Genomic DNA, 17,115 nt, shown 5'->3' on the forward strand with positions numbered 1-17,115 from the left:
ATACTTGGGTCCCAATATGATAAAATTTAGATTTTTCTTAAGTTTTTCGATTCATCTTAAAAATATCTTTTTTTTTTAAAGTTCAAACATATTGACAGTCACCACTATAAGATGAATAATGCTAAATTAAGACACACAACACAAAGAGACAAAGCTGTGTGTCATAAATGTAAAAATACTGACCTAGAAAGTGTATGTGTGTGCACTACTACACTTAGGTAAGTGGAACGTATTAACCTAAGAAAAATAATGTTAAGGCCACAGTCCCTTTACCAATTTATTACTTAAGAAAAAGATTGTACAATTTACATATACATAATGAATTAATAAAAAAAAAATATCAATTCAATTGGCTGTTGGGCTGGATTAAAAAGTTTAATAATAATAGCTTGTGGATGTACATTTTGTTGCTTAAAAAGGAGCAGCTGAACATATTCAGAAACTTGTAACCTTAAAGTGTGTTTTTTTTTGACAATGTATGAAAAACACACTAACAAAAATACTGCAGTACTTCACTTCATGTAAACCAGTTTGGAAAATACAAAGAATTAATAGGAGAGTTTGAAGAAATAAGCAATGAAAAGTCTGACAAGTGAGAAAGGCATCTTAGTGAAATCTTCTTTTTTGCAGCTCTGTTCACTCTTATCTCAGTGACTAAATGACAGCTATAGCTACGCGATCTTACCAAATAAACAACTTTTATCCTGAGATTAGCAAAAGATGAAAGGTACAAGAAATGTCAAATTCACACATACTTCCAATTGACTATTAATATGATATAAAATTGTCATACCTGCTTAAATGCAAATTAGGGCCACAGGGAGCCAGAACCACTACTGGCAACACAGTGCACAAAGCAGGAAACTGCCATAGACAGGACACCAGCCCACAGCAGGGCTTGCTCTTAATCATAAACACAATCACCATGCACAGTGGCCAATTCAGAAATTACCCACTGGCCATCCATTATACTGTATATTCTGGGATGTGGAGGAAATGCAAAGCATCCAGCAGAAGGTCAGGGCGCTGGAACTGCTCACTTAGTTTCCTGGCAAATTTCAAGCCTTAATGGCATTTCTTATTCAGAGTTAGTCAAATTTAACTACACTTCCACTTCATGACCTTTGCTCGTTATACCTAATCAACACTAAGCACATCAAACCAACTTAACAAACAAACTAATTCATACTCACGTGAGGTCTTGCTTCAGAATAGCTCCTTATGGTTCCGGTATGACTGGCCTAATTGAAACCATGAACACCCGGTTACATTAGCTTTCAAAGTGACTTATTTACCTTTTAAGATTTGGCTTTATATTTATTTTTGAAATAGTGTATATTTGTGCATCTATTTGATTTTGAAGTGAGAGGTACATTAAATAACACATCAGAAGTTATTACTAAAATAGTTTTCCTTTACAAAGAATATAAAGGAAAAAATTAAGCAGTCTTGTGCTAAGGTATAATTAAATGCTATTTAACAACAAATCAGACAGATGTGGAGGGCAAGCAGTCTGCACTCAGGATTCCCTTCATCCATATCTCTCAAATGGAAATAATGAAAAAAAGACTTATGAAGAATGTCAGCTTGGCTAAACTATATTAAAACTTTGAATGCAAAGTTCGGGAAGCATTTAAACCATGACTGGTACAGCTTTTCATTGTGATGAACAATACAACAATCAAGTATGAAAACACAAAGTTTCTTTGCAAAGTCGCACTTTAACTTATCAACCTAAAATAGTGTACCTTTACAGTTATCACATTAATCAAAACTGAAACTCCCAAATAAGCTATTTTTACATTCTCACAAAAACAACATGTTTTACTGCACCTTTTCTCAATAACATTTTGAATACCTAATAATTAGTAAAAACGTCTCTTGTGTCCATGTTCTCAGCAATATACACCAAACATTCCTAAATGGGCAGTTAAGATTACAACATTTTTCTTACACGCAAAAATCTTATATTACCAGAGACAACATAAAACACTGTAGTTCAGCGGACGAGCATATCAGATATCAACAAAACCAAAATCTATTTAACTGTTTTAATTTAGCCTTAAAATATCATATCTATCTACAATGTAAAACATTAAATAATTTTTAAAAATATTTTTTTTCAAATAAACTGTTGGTGGAGAAGAATCACTTATTATTTTACACAATGCCTTTCAAGACAACATTATTATACAGCCCATTTCATAAAGAATACAATACACTAAAATACAAAAAAAATTTTAAAGTAAAGTGAAGAATTACAGTTTCCACCAAGCCAAAACATGCCATAAGGAAGTATTCAATACAGGCTACACTAGAAATAAAAGTACTCTGTGGTACCAGCCATGAATATGCAACCAAAAAAAAACCCAAAAAGCACAACTGCGAACACCATGCAAAAACCTTGAATGTTGGATTTAAAGCATTCACCAAAGGATGAACTAAATAGTACATTTCTCTCTCCTCAGTTTACCTGAAGAAGATCTAAAGTCAAAATGTAAATTACAAAAAAAGCTTTGTTTGTGATATTACATTTATTATTTATTTTACACAGACAGCAAAACCTAAACAGTTACTTTTACTATTCTGCTTATGCTCAAGTACTTTTTTAAAACAGAAAGTGAGTTATCTAATAGCTATTGTACTATATCACATTTTAGTAATATTCCTGTACCCAAGGCTATTAAACATGTTCAATCTGAGTCAGAATTCTAATTAGATTTCATGCACTTAATATCTTACAATAATGACAAGTCTGACGGAGTATGAGTGCAAGCATGAGTGTGCACAACAAGGGTTTGGCTTTGGATTCCTGCAACCCTGAACTGGACTGACGTGGTTCAGGAAATATATGAATAGATCTTTTTCCTCAGTTCATTTAACAGTAACTAAGTACTATAATGTCTGTTAAAGTATGTTCTCAGAAGACAGACACATCAACTATTATGTAAATTATAATTTATATAATTAAAATAAGTATTTAGTTAAATAAATTACTCTTTATTTTGATAATAACTTCAATGTCAATCTTTTAGATAAAAACAAAATAAAAGAAAAATAATATTAGAGGGCATTAGCTTTGAAACAATGGCCCAATCTTAAAACAGATGACAGGTGCATAGTGATTGGAGTGGCCTCAGTTGCTCAAACACAGAGTACTACATAAAAGTGATTCTAAGTGTTCATTATACTGTTCTGAGAAAATGTAGTGTTCCCAGTATAAAATAAAAAATAACCTTTCACAATGAAAACACAATCATTAAAGGCAAATTAGATGCTGGATTATAGATGTCACATGGAGTGCATAAATCTAGATGATGTTACATTTAAGATGTATAAATGCATTGGTTCAATTTATTTCTCACCTGCAATAAAGAAAGTGAGCATATGATAACTGTGTGCCAATGCAATGAAGGGAAGCTCTATTTCAAACTGATTATTTCAAGAATATCCTTACTTACATGCTATAATCACATTGTGTTCCTAAATTTTGTTTTTCATAGACAGATTTCACAGAACAGTAAGAACAAATGCAGGTAATTTTTAAGACTTGGGTTGTTGGCGATTTCAGCATGGGTTTTAGAGGGACTTAAGTATGCCAATTTGTTTTTAACAATGGAGTATGGTATTTTAGCAACACCAGTGCACATCTCGCCGATTTTGGGTTTCCGCTACTCTGTTAGATATTTTATCATTACAGTAGTTTGAGTTAAGCTGAGGAAATGTCTGACCAATGTTATAATTTTATTTCGAAATACATACAGTAAACAGAGTACAGTGGAACCTTGGTTCAGAACCATAATTCGTTCCAAAACTCTGGTCGTGAACCGAAGCAATATCCCCCATAGGAATATATGTAAATACAATTAATCCATTCCAGACCGTACAAACTGTATGTACCAGCAAATATACTTTTTTTAAACATTTTTAAGCACAAATATAGTTAATTACACCATAGAATGCACATCGTAATAGTAAACTAAATGTAAAAACATTGAGAAAACCTTGAACAACAGAGAAAACTAATATTGCAAGAGTTTGCGCTATAGCCTTACGACCCGATCGCTGTAAACACTTTTTTTTTTTTAATGAGTTTTAAGCACAGGGAAAAAGAAAAAAAAAAAAAAGGAACATTTGAACAAATCTGAACTTTATTTAAAAACTAACCACAAGCAACCAAGAAAGTAACATTGCAGGAGTTCACGTTAATAGCCTTACAACCCGATCGATGTGTAAACAATTCACACTACGAACCGAAAAATGAACATTTGAAAAATCCGTGATACAAAAACTAACCATAAACCACCACGAACACTACCCTTGCATAAGTCGAGTTCTGGCATGAAGTGAGGAGGAACTGGGTGGAGAGGAGGTTACAGTGCTTAGAAGCCATGGTTAACTGCAAAAGCACATGAAATACTGTAGACCACAAAGAGTTCACAGGTAAAGCACGCACGTCTGACAGAGAACAATGAACACTGAGAGGCTGAACACATGCTTAAATAAAGTAATTGGTGCGTACGAACCGGAAGGGAAATGAAATAGAACACAAAGAGTTCACAGCGAAAGCACGCACGCACATGCAAGCACGCAAGTCTGACCGAGAACAATGCAACACGTGTGGAAATCATCAGCGCGCACAAACCGAAAGGGAAACTGGCTTGTTCGTATACCAAGTGTGTGGTCGTGAACTGAGGCAAAAGTTAGGCAAACGTTTTGGTCGTAAACCGAGTTGTACATGTACCGAGACGTATGTGAACCGAGGTTCCACTGTATGTTGTTTTATAGTTGTAATTGTCATGAGTACAGAGATAACCAATTGGATTGAAACACTTTTTATTTTTAACTTTGAAATTTATATTTGAACGTCTTTACTTAAAAGATATTAGCGGATTAAATACTGAATGTGGCATATAATTAAAGTGTACAATTAATTAAAACATGAAATGTTACAAACAAGTGAATCTATAATTTTCCAAATATCTTTTCTCTTTTTCTTTGTGTCTTCACTTTAAGACCATCTCTACGAAATCAAACTTCTCAATTGAAGGTCAATTTCAAAATTAATCATCAGATTCTGTCTTCTGGTTAGGGAAATCCCAAATAAGAATCTCCTTGCATTCTGTGTGCTGAACCCACACTCAATCTGCTTTAGTTTTTCCATGAATTTTTACTCTGCTTTATACTAAAACTAGCAAAATACCCGCGCTTCGCAGCGGCGAAGTACTGCATTAAAATTTTTATTAAGAAGAAAATTTAACCTTTTAAACTGAGGGAAAATATGCCAATAATTATTTGTTAAGGATCTCTTTGTATACCATGTTGTCAGTTCGGCCCTCCGGTTGTAACATGACCAAGCTGTGCGCTGAACTTACTCTTGAGCATGCAACTTACAGTTGGCCATGTGAACAGTAATCTTGTCTCAAATCTCACAGCTTGGATTGCTGCTGTCATAATCGGTTTGAGTTTCATGGTTTGTTTCAATTACGACAGTATTTGCAGGACTGTTGTGTTGAAGTGATATTTGGCATCTGTCAAGCGTTGTAAGCACAGAACCGGTTTCAGCGATAAAATCACATCCAGCTTTTGAGAGTTTAAAAATTCATAAACATCAAAGTGTCCAGTACTAAAATCGTCACCTGTGAATCTAAGATGTTTAAGAGGCATTGGCGGTTGTCGAAAGGTGTAAAATATTTGGCCACTTCGGTACACTTGAAAGCGACAACCGAACAATTCAGCGGCAGCCATCAACTCACATGCAGAACCATAGGTGAAGGGCTTAAGCATTTCACTGTTATAGTGCTCCTGTGTAGTATAATTATCTCCTGTACCGTCATCAGTCCACACCTTGAACCTGTCCCAGTCATTCAATACATAAGACACAATGTTCCTCCGGATATCAAGAGTGAGCCTGATATGGCTGTGCAATATGTAACAAAGAGAATGGAAAAGGTAGGTGGTATCTCCGGGCATGGAAACCACTTGGTAAGTGATAGTTCTTTGATCGACAGTGATCATCTCGATGGACATGGTAATGGGGGTTGGAATGATAAAGGAAATGGGTACCTGAACAACGTAAAGTAAGTGTAAAATACCTATACAATAACTATAATTGTAATAAACAAACAATAAAACAGCGGAGAAGCCGTGGATTAAACAAAAAGGCTGTAGTTATCAGTAGGGAGACGTGAATCCCATGGCGAAGCAAGGAAGGGAATGTAGAGACTGGAGCGACGGAGGGCCTTATATAGGCAGGCAGCCAACAACGTGGGACGCGTTGGGATGGGGGACCCAACGCCGCCTCACACGGTGACCGAGCTGCAGGTTATGGACGTATATATGTACGTAAGTAGGATTCAGTTAGCGTTAAGAACCTGTGTACCAAATTTCTTGAAGATGGGCCCATAAGTAACAAAGACTGTTGAAAAGTTCAATATGGCGGCCGACAGTGGCATCATACCACCGAAATAAGTACGTACATTGGTTTCGGTTAGTGCAGGGAAGCTGCCTACCAAATTCGAGAAGATGGTGCCATAAATAAGAAAGTTCAACATGGCGTACGTTGTTGACCGTTATGACCATTACGTGTAGAATTTCGAAATGAAACCTGCTTAACTTTTGTAAGTAAGCTGTAAGGAATAAGCCTGCCAAATTTCAGCTTTCTACCTACATGGGAAGTTGGAGAATTAGTAATGAGTCAGTCAGTCAGTGAGGGCTTTGCCTTTTATTATTATAGATTATCTCAGTAAACTGCCTAATTTAACAGGATAAAAATATATTTTATAAACTTTTCTATGTTAAGAGTAATATGTACACAGATGATGATGCATCTTTAAATAGTATAGTAAAGAAAGATCTGAGAAAGCTATTTAGCTTACCTTGCCTAAACATGCTGGGCAGTTTCACTGCAGAAAAAGTATGTCTTTACATTCGTTATTTCAGTATTACTGTAAATAAGCTCTTGTGATGTTTCAAAAGGTATCTAAAATCTACATCTGTTATTGTTGATGCACAAGACCTCATCTATGAGCCTAATAAAAAGACTAGTAGTAATGATGTCATTCATCAAAGTATTCTGAACTGTAGATTGCATTAAAGTTGCTTTAAAAACTACTGAAATATGCTCCAAAAACAGTGCCTATAAAAGGTATTCGCCTCATTGGAAGTTTTCACATTTTATTGTTACACAAAATTGAATCAAATTTGGATTTTTGACAATGATTAACAGAAAAAAGATTTCAGAGTAAAAACATATTTCTGCAAAATGGTTTGAATTTACAGTGATCCCTCGCTATATCGGGCTTCGACTTTCGTGGCCTCACTCCATCGCAGATTTTAAATGTAAGCATATCTAAATATATATCACAGATTTTTCGCTGGTTCGCAGATTTCTGCGGACAATGGGTCTTTTAATTTATGCTACATGCTTCCTCAGTTGGTTTGCCTAGTTGATTTCATATAAGGGACGCTATTGGCAGATGGCTGAGAAGCTACCCAATCAGAGCACGTATTACATATTAAATAAAACTCTTCAATATATGATTTGCTTCCTGTGCGGTGATTGATTGTTTGCTTTTCTCTGTCTCTCTCACTCTCTCTGACTTTCTCTGCGCCTGACGGAGCGGGTGCGAGCAGAGGGGCTGTTTGCACAGAGGCCGTTTGCCTAGAGGACACGGATGCTCCTCTAAAACATGCCGCTTTATCGCGGTGTAACATAACAGATTCGGCTGGCCAGAAAATTACATTTTGGTCTTCTACCCAACTAAATGCAGAGTCTTCCAAGTACCTTCTGGCAAACACTAACAACTAACTTTGTTTTTCCGAATCTTCAGCAAAGATGAGAATGTTGAAATATCTGGGAAACAGTTGTTGTATGCGTATCTTTCCAATCTCAGCCATTGCAGCTTGTAACTCCATTAGAGTTATTATAGGCGTCTTGATGACCTTCCCAGTCTTTGTTGACTGCCTTCTCTAGGCTGATTTACAAATGTTCCATACTCTTTCCATTTCTTAATGACTGATTTAACTATAAACCAAAGGATGCTCAGTGACTTGGAAATTCTCTTGCAACCATCCCGACTTTTGATTTTTAGTCACCTTTCACGGATTTGCATGGGCTGTCCTTTTGCCTTCACTTTGTAGGGGTGGTCATGATATAGACTCACCACAAGCTGGACCTTCCAGATAAGTTGCATATATACTACAGCCAACTGAAACTCCTTAACTACGGACAAGTGATCTCCATTGAACTAATTATGTGACTTCTAAAATCAACTGGCTGCACCAGGACTGATTTAGGTATGTCACATTAAAGGAGGAGAATACGTATACAATTAACCGTTTTGGCTTTTATATTTGTAATTAATTTAGGCCACGTTGCAGATATATGCTTTCACCTCGACAATAAAGAGTCTTCTTCTGTTTATCAGTGTTAAAAAAGCCACTGTAATTCAATGTTGCACAACAATAAAATGTGAAAACTGCTAAAAGGGTGAATATTTATTTCTAGTCACTGTATGGTATCATTGCTTTTGTCACAATAATTGTCATTTATTTCTTCAAAAACCCAGAAGGCTCCACAAATGTAGTGGTCATTAATTATTTTTTAACAATCAATAAAGCATTTTTAAGTTTTGAAGCACTTGCATCTTATTTTGGAAAAAACATGATTAAAAGAGCAGGTTATTTCATAATACAAAAGCTGATATGTGCAAATGATAGCCACCTGGCTTGACACTTATTTTGATTTTTGATGGTGTGACCAGCAAGGAGCAATATCATCTACAAATGGATCAGTTCACTGATAGAAGATGCTCTGTGGAAAAGTAGTTCCATTTACAGTATCACAACAAACCCCACAATGTGACAATTAAAAACTAAAAACAATTTTATACTTAGCTTGTATTGAATAGTTAGTGTAAAAATTAAAACCATGATTTGCCAGAAACACCCAACTTTAATTCATAAGAATGGATGTAGCTGCACCAGTCAGAAGGCTCGCTCACTACCACTCCATCTTTTCTCCATTAGCAAAGGGTCTCTCATTCTGGTTGTTATCTTTGCCAAGAACTGTCGAAGTACAAAGACGTTTGGAAGGCGTTTGGTCACTTAGTGGTGCAATGCAAATGTCCCAGGGTTGAGCAGGTCTGCAGTTGTGGTGCTATAGCATTTACAGGATTCTGCAGTTGAGGCTTTCAGGTGCCAAGTAGAAAAGTTAACTTTTTACTAACTTTAGCATAATATTATTTTGGTAAAAGAAACCAATTTTTGTTTAACTATGTGATTCGTCCCTTTATGCAATATATTTCCAGAAAGAGCTATTTTCTCTGTGTTTCTGCCAGCAAAGTCCAAGAAACACTTTTCTAACAGGCTTATAGAGCTTAAAAAAAGATATAAAAAAAAAACTGTAAACTACATAAAAACTGTATACTGTACTATATATCATACAAAAAGGGAAAACCAAGCAAATCACACAATTACAATATTGTGTATAAATCTACAATAACTGTATAAAATGTACATGAATACAAAGCTTCTGAATACAAAGACTACAGCTATATATTTAATACTAACTGAACTTCATTGCTGCCTATGGGCAGCAACATCAGAATGAATATAAATAAAAACACTTGAATGAATGAAAAGGATGAAGACACTCCCTCTATATAAAAGGATTTTTTTTTAAATAAACTACCTTGAAATTATTTCTACTTCTGTGATTCAGCCTGACTTTCCATTTGTGCTAGCCATAAAACATTGTAAGCTAAAACAATGGCACTTCTCAATGACTATCCACATTATTGGTTCCTCAAAGCATCTGAATTTGCCCCGTAATTGGATGAAAACAGCAATGAGTTTTACCTTGTTTTGTTTAATTTTTTTTCTTGAAAGAACAATTGGATTACTCTCCTTTGCTTTCATACTAGAGGAAAATGTTTAAAGTACCAGAATTGTTTTCTACACCCAGATTAAGCACTGATGTTTGTTTTAGACCAGACCAGCTAACAAGAATTTAGTCTTACCTGTGCTTAGGAACAGGAATGTATGATGAACTCTGAACGCGGTTCTGATGTAGTGAAAGTGAATCTTTCTTTGGATCTTCTACTCTCCTCAAACAGGATTTTCCTCCAAAAAGTGTCAGATCTTCAACCTTTCTGCCATTTAGAACATGAGGGTGGATTTGACTTTTCTGTGGGATATCATTTAGCTCCGACTCTTGAAATAACTCTTCTCCACTGCTGTTCTGAGGTATCTGAAAATTATAAAGTGTATGTTTATACACCATGTAATAAATTAATTCATTCATCAATTTTCTAACCTGCTCCAATTTAAAATACTCAGTACATAAACTTTAAGTGTTTATTATCTAAACAAACAGAAAACTAAGTTCAAGAGATTTCAGTAACACTTTAGACAACAAAGTGGTTTTGCATTAAAGTAAAAGTAAAATAATATAGTGCACTAGAAAGAAATGTAAATGTTTCATGTACAAAATGACTTTTAAGTATATAACTACACTCTGCTAGGATAATTAATGACTTGACTGTTTCTGTATTCAAGGGGGAGACCTGACTATCTACAATAGAAGCTGGTCAGGTTATAAATTCAAGTAACGACCTGCTAACCAGCAAGTACAGATAGTAGAGCTTTTACTGGTTGGTGTAACATACAGAATTTACATACAGTAGCCTAGATACTGCACAAACTCAATTTTCTTATGGAAATAACCACTAGCATGAAAAACAACCAATTTCATGTTTTAGGACAGTTTTCATATTTCCATTTTTACCTTAGAAATAACTGTAAATGGTTAAAATGTGCTCTTGGTACACAACAACAAATAGCATCATTAAACAGGAGCTCCAGTAGCATACCATACTAAACAGGAAGCAAAACAAAAACAAACCTAAGTATGTTATACAGTATATCTAAATTTCTATAATTTTCCAAAAAAAGAGGAGGGGGAATGCAATCAGACACAAAAATAAAAAAAGGTGATTGAACTACAGTATGACATTATATGTCAAAATTTCAGGAGATTTAACAATAAATTTTTAAGTGAGTAACTGGCTGTACTTCACGTTCTTATCAACACAGCTTTAGCATCTGAGCGGATCAATGCTTACCATGGAGTAGAAGCATGGGAGTCAGTGGTTGTGGAAAGAACCAATCATTGCTCTGTTGCTACTGACCACAACTATGCAAACTATTCTTTTCCTAGTTTGTTTCTCTCTAATATAGCATTATGTAATATTCAATTAGATGATCCTCTAGTTAACCACTGATGTTTTATAAAGTAAATAGTTCAACAACAACATTTATTTATATAGCACATACAAAAAAAAGTGCTTTACAAAATGGAGAATAGAAAAATAGAAGACAAAGTAAAAAATAAAAATAAGTCAACATTAATTAACATAGAATAAGTAAGGTCCGATGGCCAGGGTGGACAGAGAAAAAAAAAAAACTCCAGACGGCTGGAGAAAAAAATAAAATCTGTAGGGATTCCAGACCATGAGACCGCCCAGTCCCCTCTGGGCAATCTACCTAACATGAGTGAAACAGTCCTCTTTGTATTTAGGGTTCTCATGGAAGGACTTGATGATGATGGTCACGTAGACTTCTGGCTTTCAGTCCATCAATGTTGGAGCATCATGATGCTTTGAATAGGTGACTGTATATCTACAGCAAATAACTTTAATGAAAGTCACTTAACAAAAATCATGCAGAATGTGGATGTTATATGTTAAGCATAGAACACCAAACAAACTAAATTATCTTTGTGTTTGACTGTGATAACAAATCAGTAGCTTAGTTAACTGTAGTTACATCCTTGTTATGCAAAATTAGATTAGTGAATATTTAATCTTACTTTAACATGACAAACTCTCTCTTCCCTCATCAAATTATTCCATTGCATACAAGCTGTAAATCTGTAAATCAGATTTTTAAAGTAATTCGAACAGTTTACTGTTTTTAATATTTTTTCTATTCCTTTCCAGAGCCATATATTCTAAATCACAATTCAACATCTCTGATGAGCAGGCTTTTTCAGGCATAAAGATCTTTCTAGCCTTTTACTGCATCATTATTTACTGTGCAACATGTGGTAATCCAGTTTTACAGTCTCTTATTGATCTACAAATCTTATTTTGTTCAGATTGTACATATGTATTTTGCTAATTGCAATGAATATATTTTGGCATTCCTTTACAGGTGGAAATTATCCAATGGGAAGCTAATTTATTTTGTAGCGTGTGGCCGGGACACCTCCACGCTGGAAGGACGGGGGAAGCAAGAGTGGCCAGAGTGTTACCTCCACAGGGATACAAGATGACAGCCCCCCTGGGTTGCAACGGTGCCTCAGACTCCTGCAGGGCTTCATGGGAATTGGAGTTTGGTGCAGCCCTGTTGAGATTTTTGGGTGCTGCCACGGAGTGTTGCAGCAGGATCTGCTGAGCCCTTTTGGGTTGTTCTTCCGCCACACCTGGAAGTGCTGCCAGAAACTAGGCATTATAAAAAAAAGCCAGCACCCACTACTCAAAGAGCCAGAGTCAAGAGCAGGAAGACGAAGCTTGACCGGAGGAATGGAGGAGAAAGAAAAGAGAGAGAAACTACTGGAGTAATTGTAGTCTCTGTTGCAAGAGTTACACAACACAATCAAAGACAGCATGGAATCCTGTAAAACTTTGAAAAATATTCTAAAAAAAATAAAAACACATCAGACAAGTCTAGTTATAGGCTTTGCCTCACACATTTACTTCCTAATAGAGCAAGTGAAAACATGAATACTCTACACCGGAGATGTCAAACTTGATTTCATGGAGGTCCAAAAATAGTATATATTAACATTATAAATAACAATAATGTGCCACAGTCAGGTAAGCCATAGAAGGGCAACATTAAAAAGTGAGCGTAGTGGCAGCAGCAGCGTATGTGAATTCAAACTACCACCTCCATTATCAGACAGTCACATATTTGGAAACATGCTAAAACAATAACATTCTTAATGGCAGTGTGACTGATCATCATCTTTTTACTTGTTCTTGCTGGTTCACTGTGATCATCCCATTTTCATTCAAGCTACAACTGTAGCAGCTATAGTATGATGTGCTGCACAAAAAAACCTACATGGACACTGGGGATGCATTTTAATGGCAGGTATAAATGTAAATTATAGACAGGTACACTCTATAGTTAAAACATATGTTAAATGAGGTCTTTGAGAATACTTATGGTCATAATGAGTTACATGTAACATATTTTAAATACTGATGAAGGAGGACACTTTAATAAGGTCGAAGGGCCCAGAATCTAAAAAACCCCTGCTCTACGATATATAAATTGTAATGCTTTGGGTTCACACCCCTTCTCCCTCCCTGTATTTCTCATAAACTTGTAAAATATTCTTTGATCAGATTTCGCTCATGACTTCAATATATACTGGTCACAGGTAGCATATTGCATTAATGACATCATCATCTGATAGGCACTACACTATTAGAATTGGTCTTATGGCAAAATCTCCCTGAATCTGTCATTGTAATACCTACCATTTCATCTACGTTGCAAATACACTTCTTCCTGGACAGAATCAAGAAGCACCAGTGCCAATCATTAAAATATTTGGAGCAGAACAGAAATGAATTGTGTATAGAATGTCAATCTATCACAGGAAAAAAAAATAACTCACACTAAAAAAAACTCAAGAGAGCTCAAACAACTTGACAGCATGCCTCGGAGAGGAAACGAGTCTCTCTGGTACAAATCCATGCAAGCTCAGAGAACATGCGAACTTCACATAGAAGTCAGCTGGATCAGAATATGAATCAGAATTGAAACATTACAAGCCAACAACAGTTCTCATTTTAACACCAAAATCCAACAAAACATTTACAGAGTAAGACACACTATAAGACATGAATAGTTACTCCTATGCATTCATTGTTCTTTCCATATTTTAAACTGCTCTCTCTTAATGTGTCACCATATCAGACTCCATAGTATATTTATTCATATAGTGTTCTTCAATAGCAAACACTACTTTATTGTGTATGTAAATAGGGTGCAACCGTTTACATTATTTACTTATTTATTTTAAACAGTTGGTAAAAAGGCAATCTGAGAGAGCTACTCAGGGTCACAAAGTGATTTAGAGGTGAGAACAGAACACGCAACCTTGTGAATCAGAGTCACAGATAACACTGCCTGCTAATATGCAAGTGTCTTCATACTTGCTTGCTATCACCTGCTCTGAATCTAAGACCATTTTAGATCTGGAACTGTAAACTTACCTGACAATTTCCAAGATGCTGAAAAATTCTGGAGAAACAATATGCAAAATACCTCTTGTTAAGAAGGCTGGCATCCTGATTTGATTATAAAAAAAAAAAAAAGCGTGAAGCATCATTCTGCCACTTCCAGAAGTTATTTCTTTTCTTCCCCAGCTTATGAGATTTACAAGACAGGACGCCATTTCCCAATACACTGAGCTGGGCACTAATGTGTTTAGCGTTTATATCCATTGCAGTGTGCGTAAAGTGTTTTTTTTTTTTCTTCATCAAGTTATAATGAGATGCCATGTTTATTTTTGATGTAATTAGTGCTGCATTGTTTATTTATTGTCAATTTTGTTGCATAAAGACCCGTTATAAGCAAAAGCTGCATATGTGTTGATGTTACAACAGCGACATGCTGGTTGCAGTTTAAAGCAACTAGTTGATGTTTTTTAACGTGTTCCATATTTGACCTCTGCTAATGTTATTTCATTTGGAGCTGAATTTCACTACATTAACCTACATTAATGTGGAATCAATTGTAAGTTCCAAATCATGTTTATATATTAAGTGTTGTACTTGTATATATTTAAAGGTGCCATTTCTTCCAAGTAATAATAGTAAGTACACTATTGATCTATTTCTGCCATTTAAATTATATGTTATACTGTTAGTTATAATTAGGGCTGGGCGATTTTTTCGATTAATTTGAACTTACGTTTTAAGACGATTTATTTTTTTATTAAATCGAGGTATCGCGATTTTTTAATAAAAAATTAGATACATTGTAATTGCACCTATGGCAGAATAATTAAGAGGCTTGTCCGACTCCGAACACATGATGGCGCGCCTAATTAATCTCTCACCTGTGAGTACAGTACTCTATGAAGGAACGTAATAGGCTACAGAAATAATATCATAGAGATGGACGGCTCTTCACGTCAAGATGACCTTGTGCCAAAGAAAGGTAGTAACGTTTCCTCTGTGGTTTGGAAATGGTTCGGATTTGAGAGTTCAGACGTCGAACAAACTTTTGTCAAATGCAAAATATGTAGAAAGTCAGTTTCAACCGGCAGTGGTAGCACCACTAATTTATTCCAACATTTGCGACAAAGGCACCAAGCTGAATGGGAAGAATGCTCAAAGTTAAGAGATGAAAACAAGCCAAGTCCAAGTGCAAAAGGTCCACCTAAAATTGCAAAACGGCAGATGTCATTAGCAGTATCATTTTCCAATTCCGTTCCATATGACAAAAAGGCGCCCCGATGGAAAGAAATGACAGATGCTGTGGCGTTTTATATCGCTAAGGACATGGTTCCCATATACACCATCGAAAAGCCAGGGTTCATAAAAATGCTACACACTGCTGATCCAAGATACAAGTTGCCGAGCAAATATTTCAAAGACGTAGCTATTCCCCGAATGTACACTGAAACACGTGAAAAAGTAGCGGAGCAGCTTGAAAGGGCATCTTTTTTTTCTACGACGACTGACCTGTGGAGTAGTCATACTCTTCAGCCTTACAGCCCATTATGTTGACGCAGAATGGAAACTGCGAAGTTTTTGCCTTCAGACATGTTATTTTCCTGACGATCATACTGGGGAAATAATTGGTCATGGGCTTAAAGATGCGCTGGCGTCTTGGAAGCTTGTGGAGGATCGACAGGTGTGCATGACCACTGACAGTGGAACGAACATGATCAAAGCAGTGAAGATGAACGACTGGACCCATCTTCAGTGCTTTGGACATCGTCTTCACAATGCCATTGGTAAGTATGATTAATAATTCAAGCATTAAAATCGCAGTTATTCAGATGTTATTTCATTAATAGCTGAAATGATGATGATGATGATTATTGTTTTGCTTTTGTAATAACAGTGCCAATCACTTAACATGAGTTTGTTGGTTATAGATTCATATTCTACAGTTATGAAGGAGAAAGCTCTTTACAATATTTCTGTCAAAGTACAATGAACTGCTATTTCAAATCTTTTTTTTTTTTTGCTTTGTTGTAACAGAACATGGTGTGAAAGACCACAGAGTTGACCGTGCAGTTGCAGTGTGCAAGAAGGTTGTAAGTGTGTTTTCCTTCAGCTGGAAAAAGACAAGAGATCTTGCATCTGCACAGGCTGAGCTCAGCCTACCTTCTCATCAACTCATTACGGAGACCCCCACCAGGTGGGGTTCAAGACAAAAGATGATCGAGAGGGTTTTAGAACAGGAGAAACCCGTAGCTCGGGTTCATGGCTCTGATAAAAAAACTCGGCAGCTAGTTCCAACGTGGCAAGACATCGATGTCATGTAATCCATAAATAAAGCTGTAAGCCCTCTGCAAGAGTTCACTCATGCATTGTCAGGTGAAGCATATGTGAGTGTCTCGTACCTCAAACCAGTGCTCCATCTCTTTAACAGTAGCATTCTACGAGCACAAGACGATGACACAGATTTAACAAAATGCATCAAAAGCACCATACTGCAGTACCTCAACTGCAAATACAGCGACCCTGTCACAGATGAACTCCTCAACATAGCTTCTCTGATGGATCCCAGGTTCCGTACAACTTACATCGAACATGACAAGTTGGAGGGAATCAAGCAAAAAGTTGTTAAAGAGCTGATATCTTTGTTGCCAGACAAAAATCTTGAGACAACACTTCAGATGACTCAGGACGTGGAGCAGGAAGAACAGAGAACAGAGGCTGGGGCTAAGAGGAAGAAAACCTTGGCAAGCTTTTTTAAGAAAACGGCACCAGCATCACAACCTGTCATTCAATCAGAAGAAGACAAAGTCAAAGCCGAGCTGACAGCCTATTTGATGTCTCCTGATGTAGATTCAGA

General features: G+C 36.1%; 1 protein-coding gene across 1 annotated transcript in view; it reads right to left on the minus strand.

The window, feature by feature from the left end:
• The window catches only part of si:rp71-79p20.2 (zinc finger protein 704), a 150,467-nt gene that overhangs the window by 119,459 nt on the left and 13,893 nt on the right, over window positions 1-17,115 (minus strand). Inside the window, exon 2 of the mRNA XM_039734436.1 lies at window positions 10,023-10,252. Coding sequence (XP_039590370.1) covers window positions 10,023-10,252 — 230 coding nt within the window. The remainder of the gene's footprint in view (window positions 1-10,022; window positions 10,253-17,115) is intronic.

The sequence above is a fragment of the Polypterus senegalus genome, chromosome 14 (genome assembly GCF_016835505.1).
Source record: "Polypterus senegalus isolate Bchr_013 chromosome 14, ASM1683550v1, whole genome shotgun sequence".
NCBI classification, from domain to species: Eukaryota; Metazoa; Chordata; class Cladistia; order Polypteriformes; family Polypteridae; genus Polypterus; species Polypterus senegalus.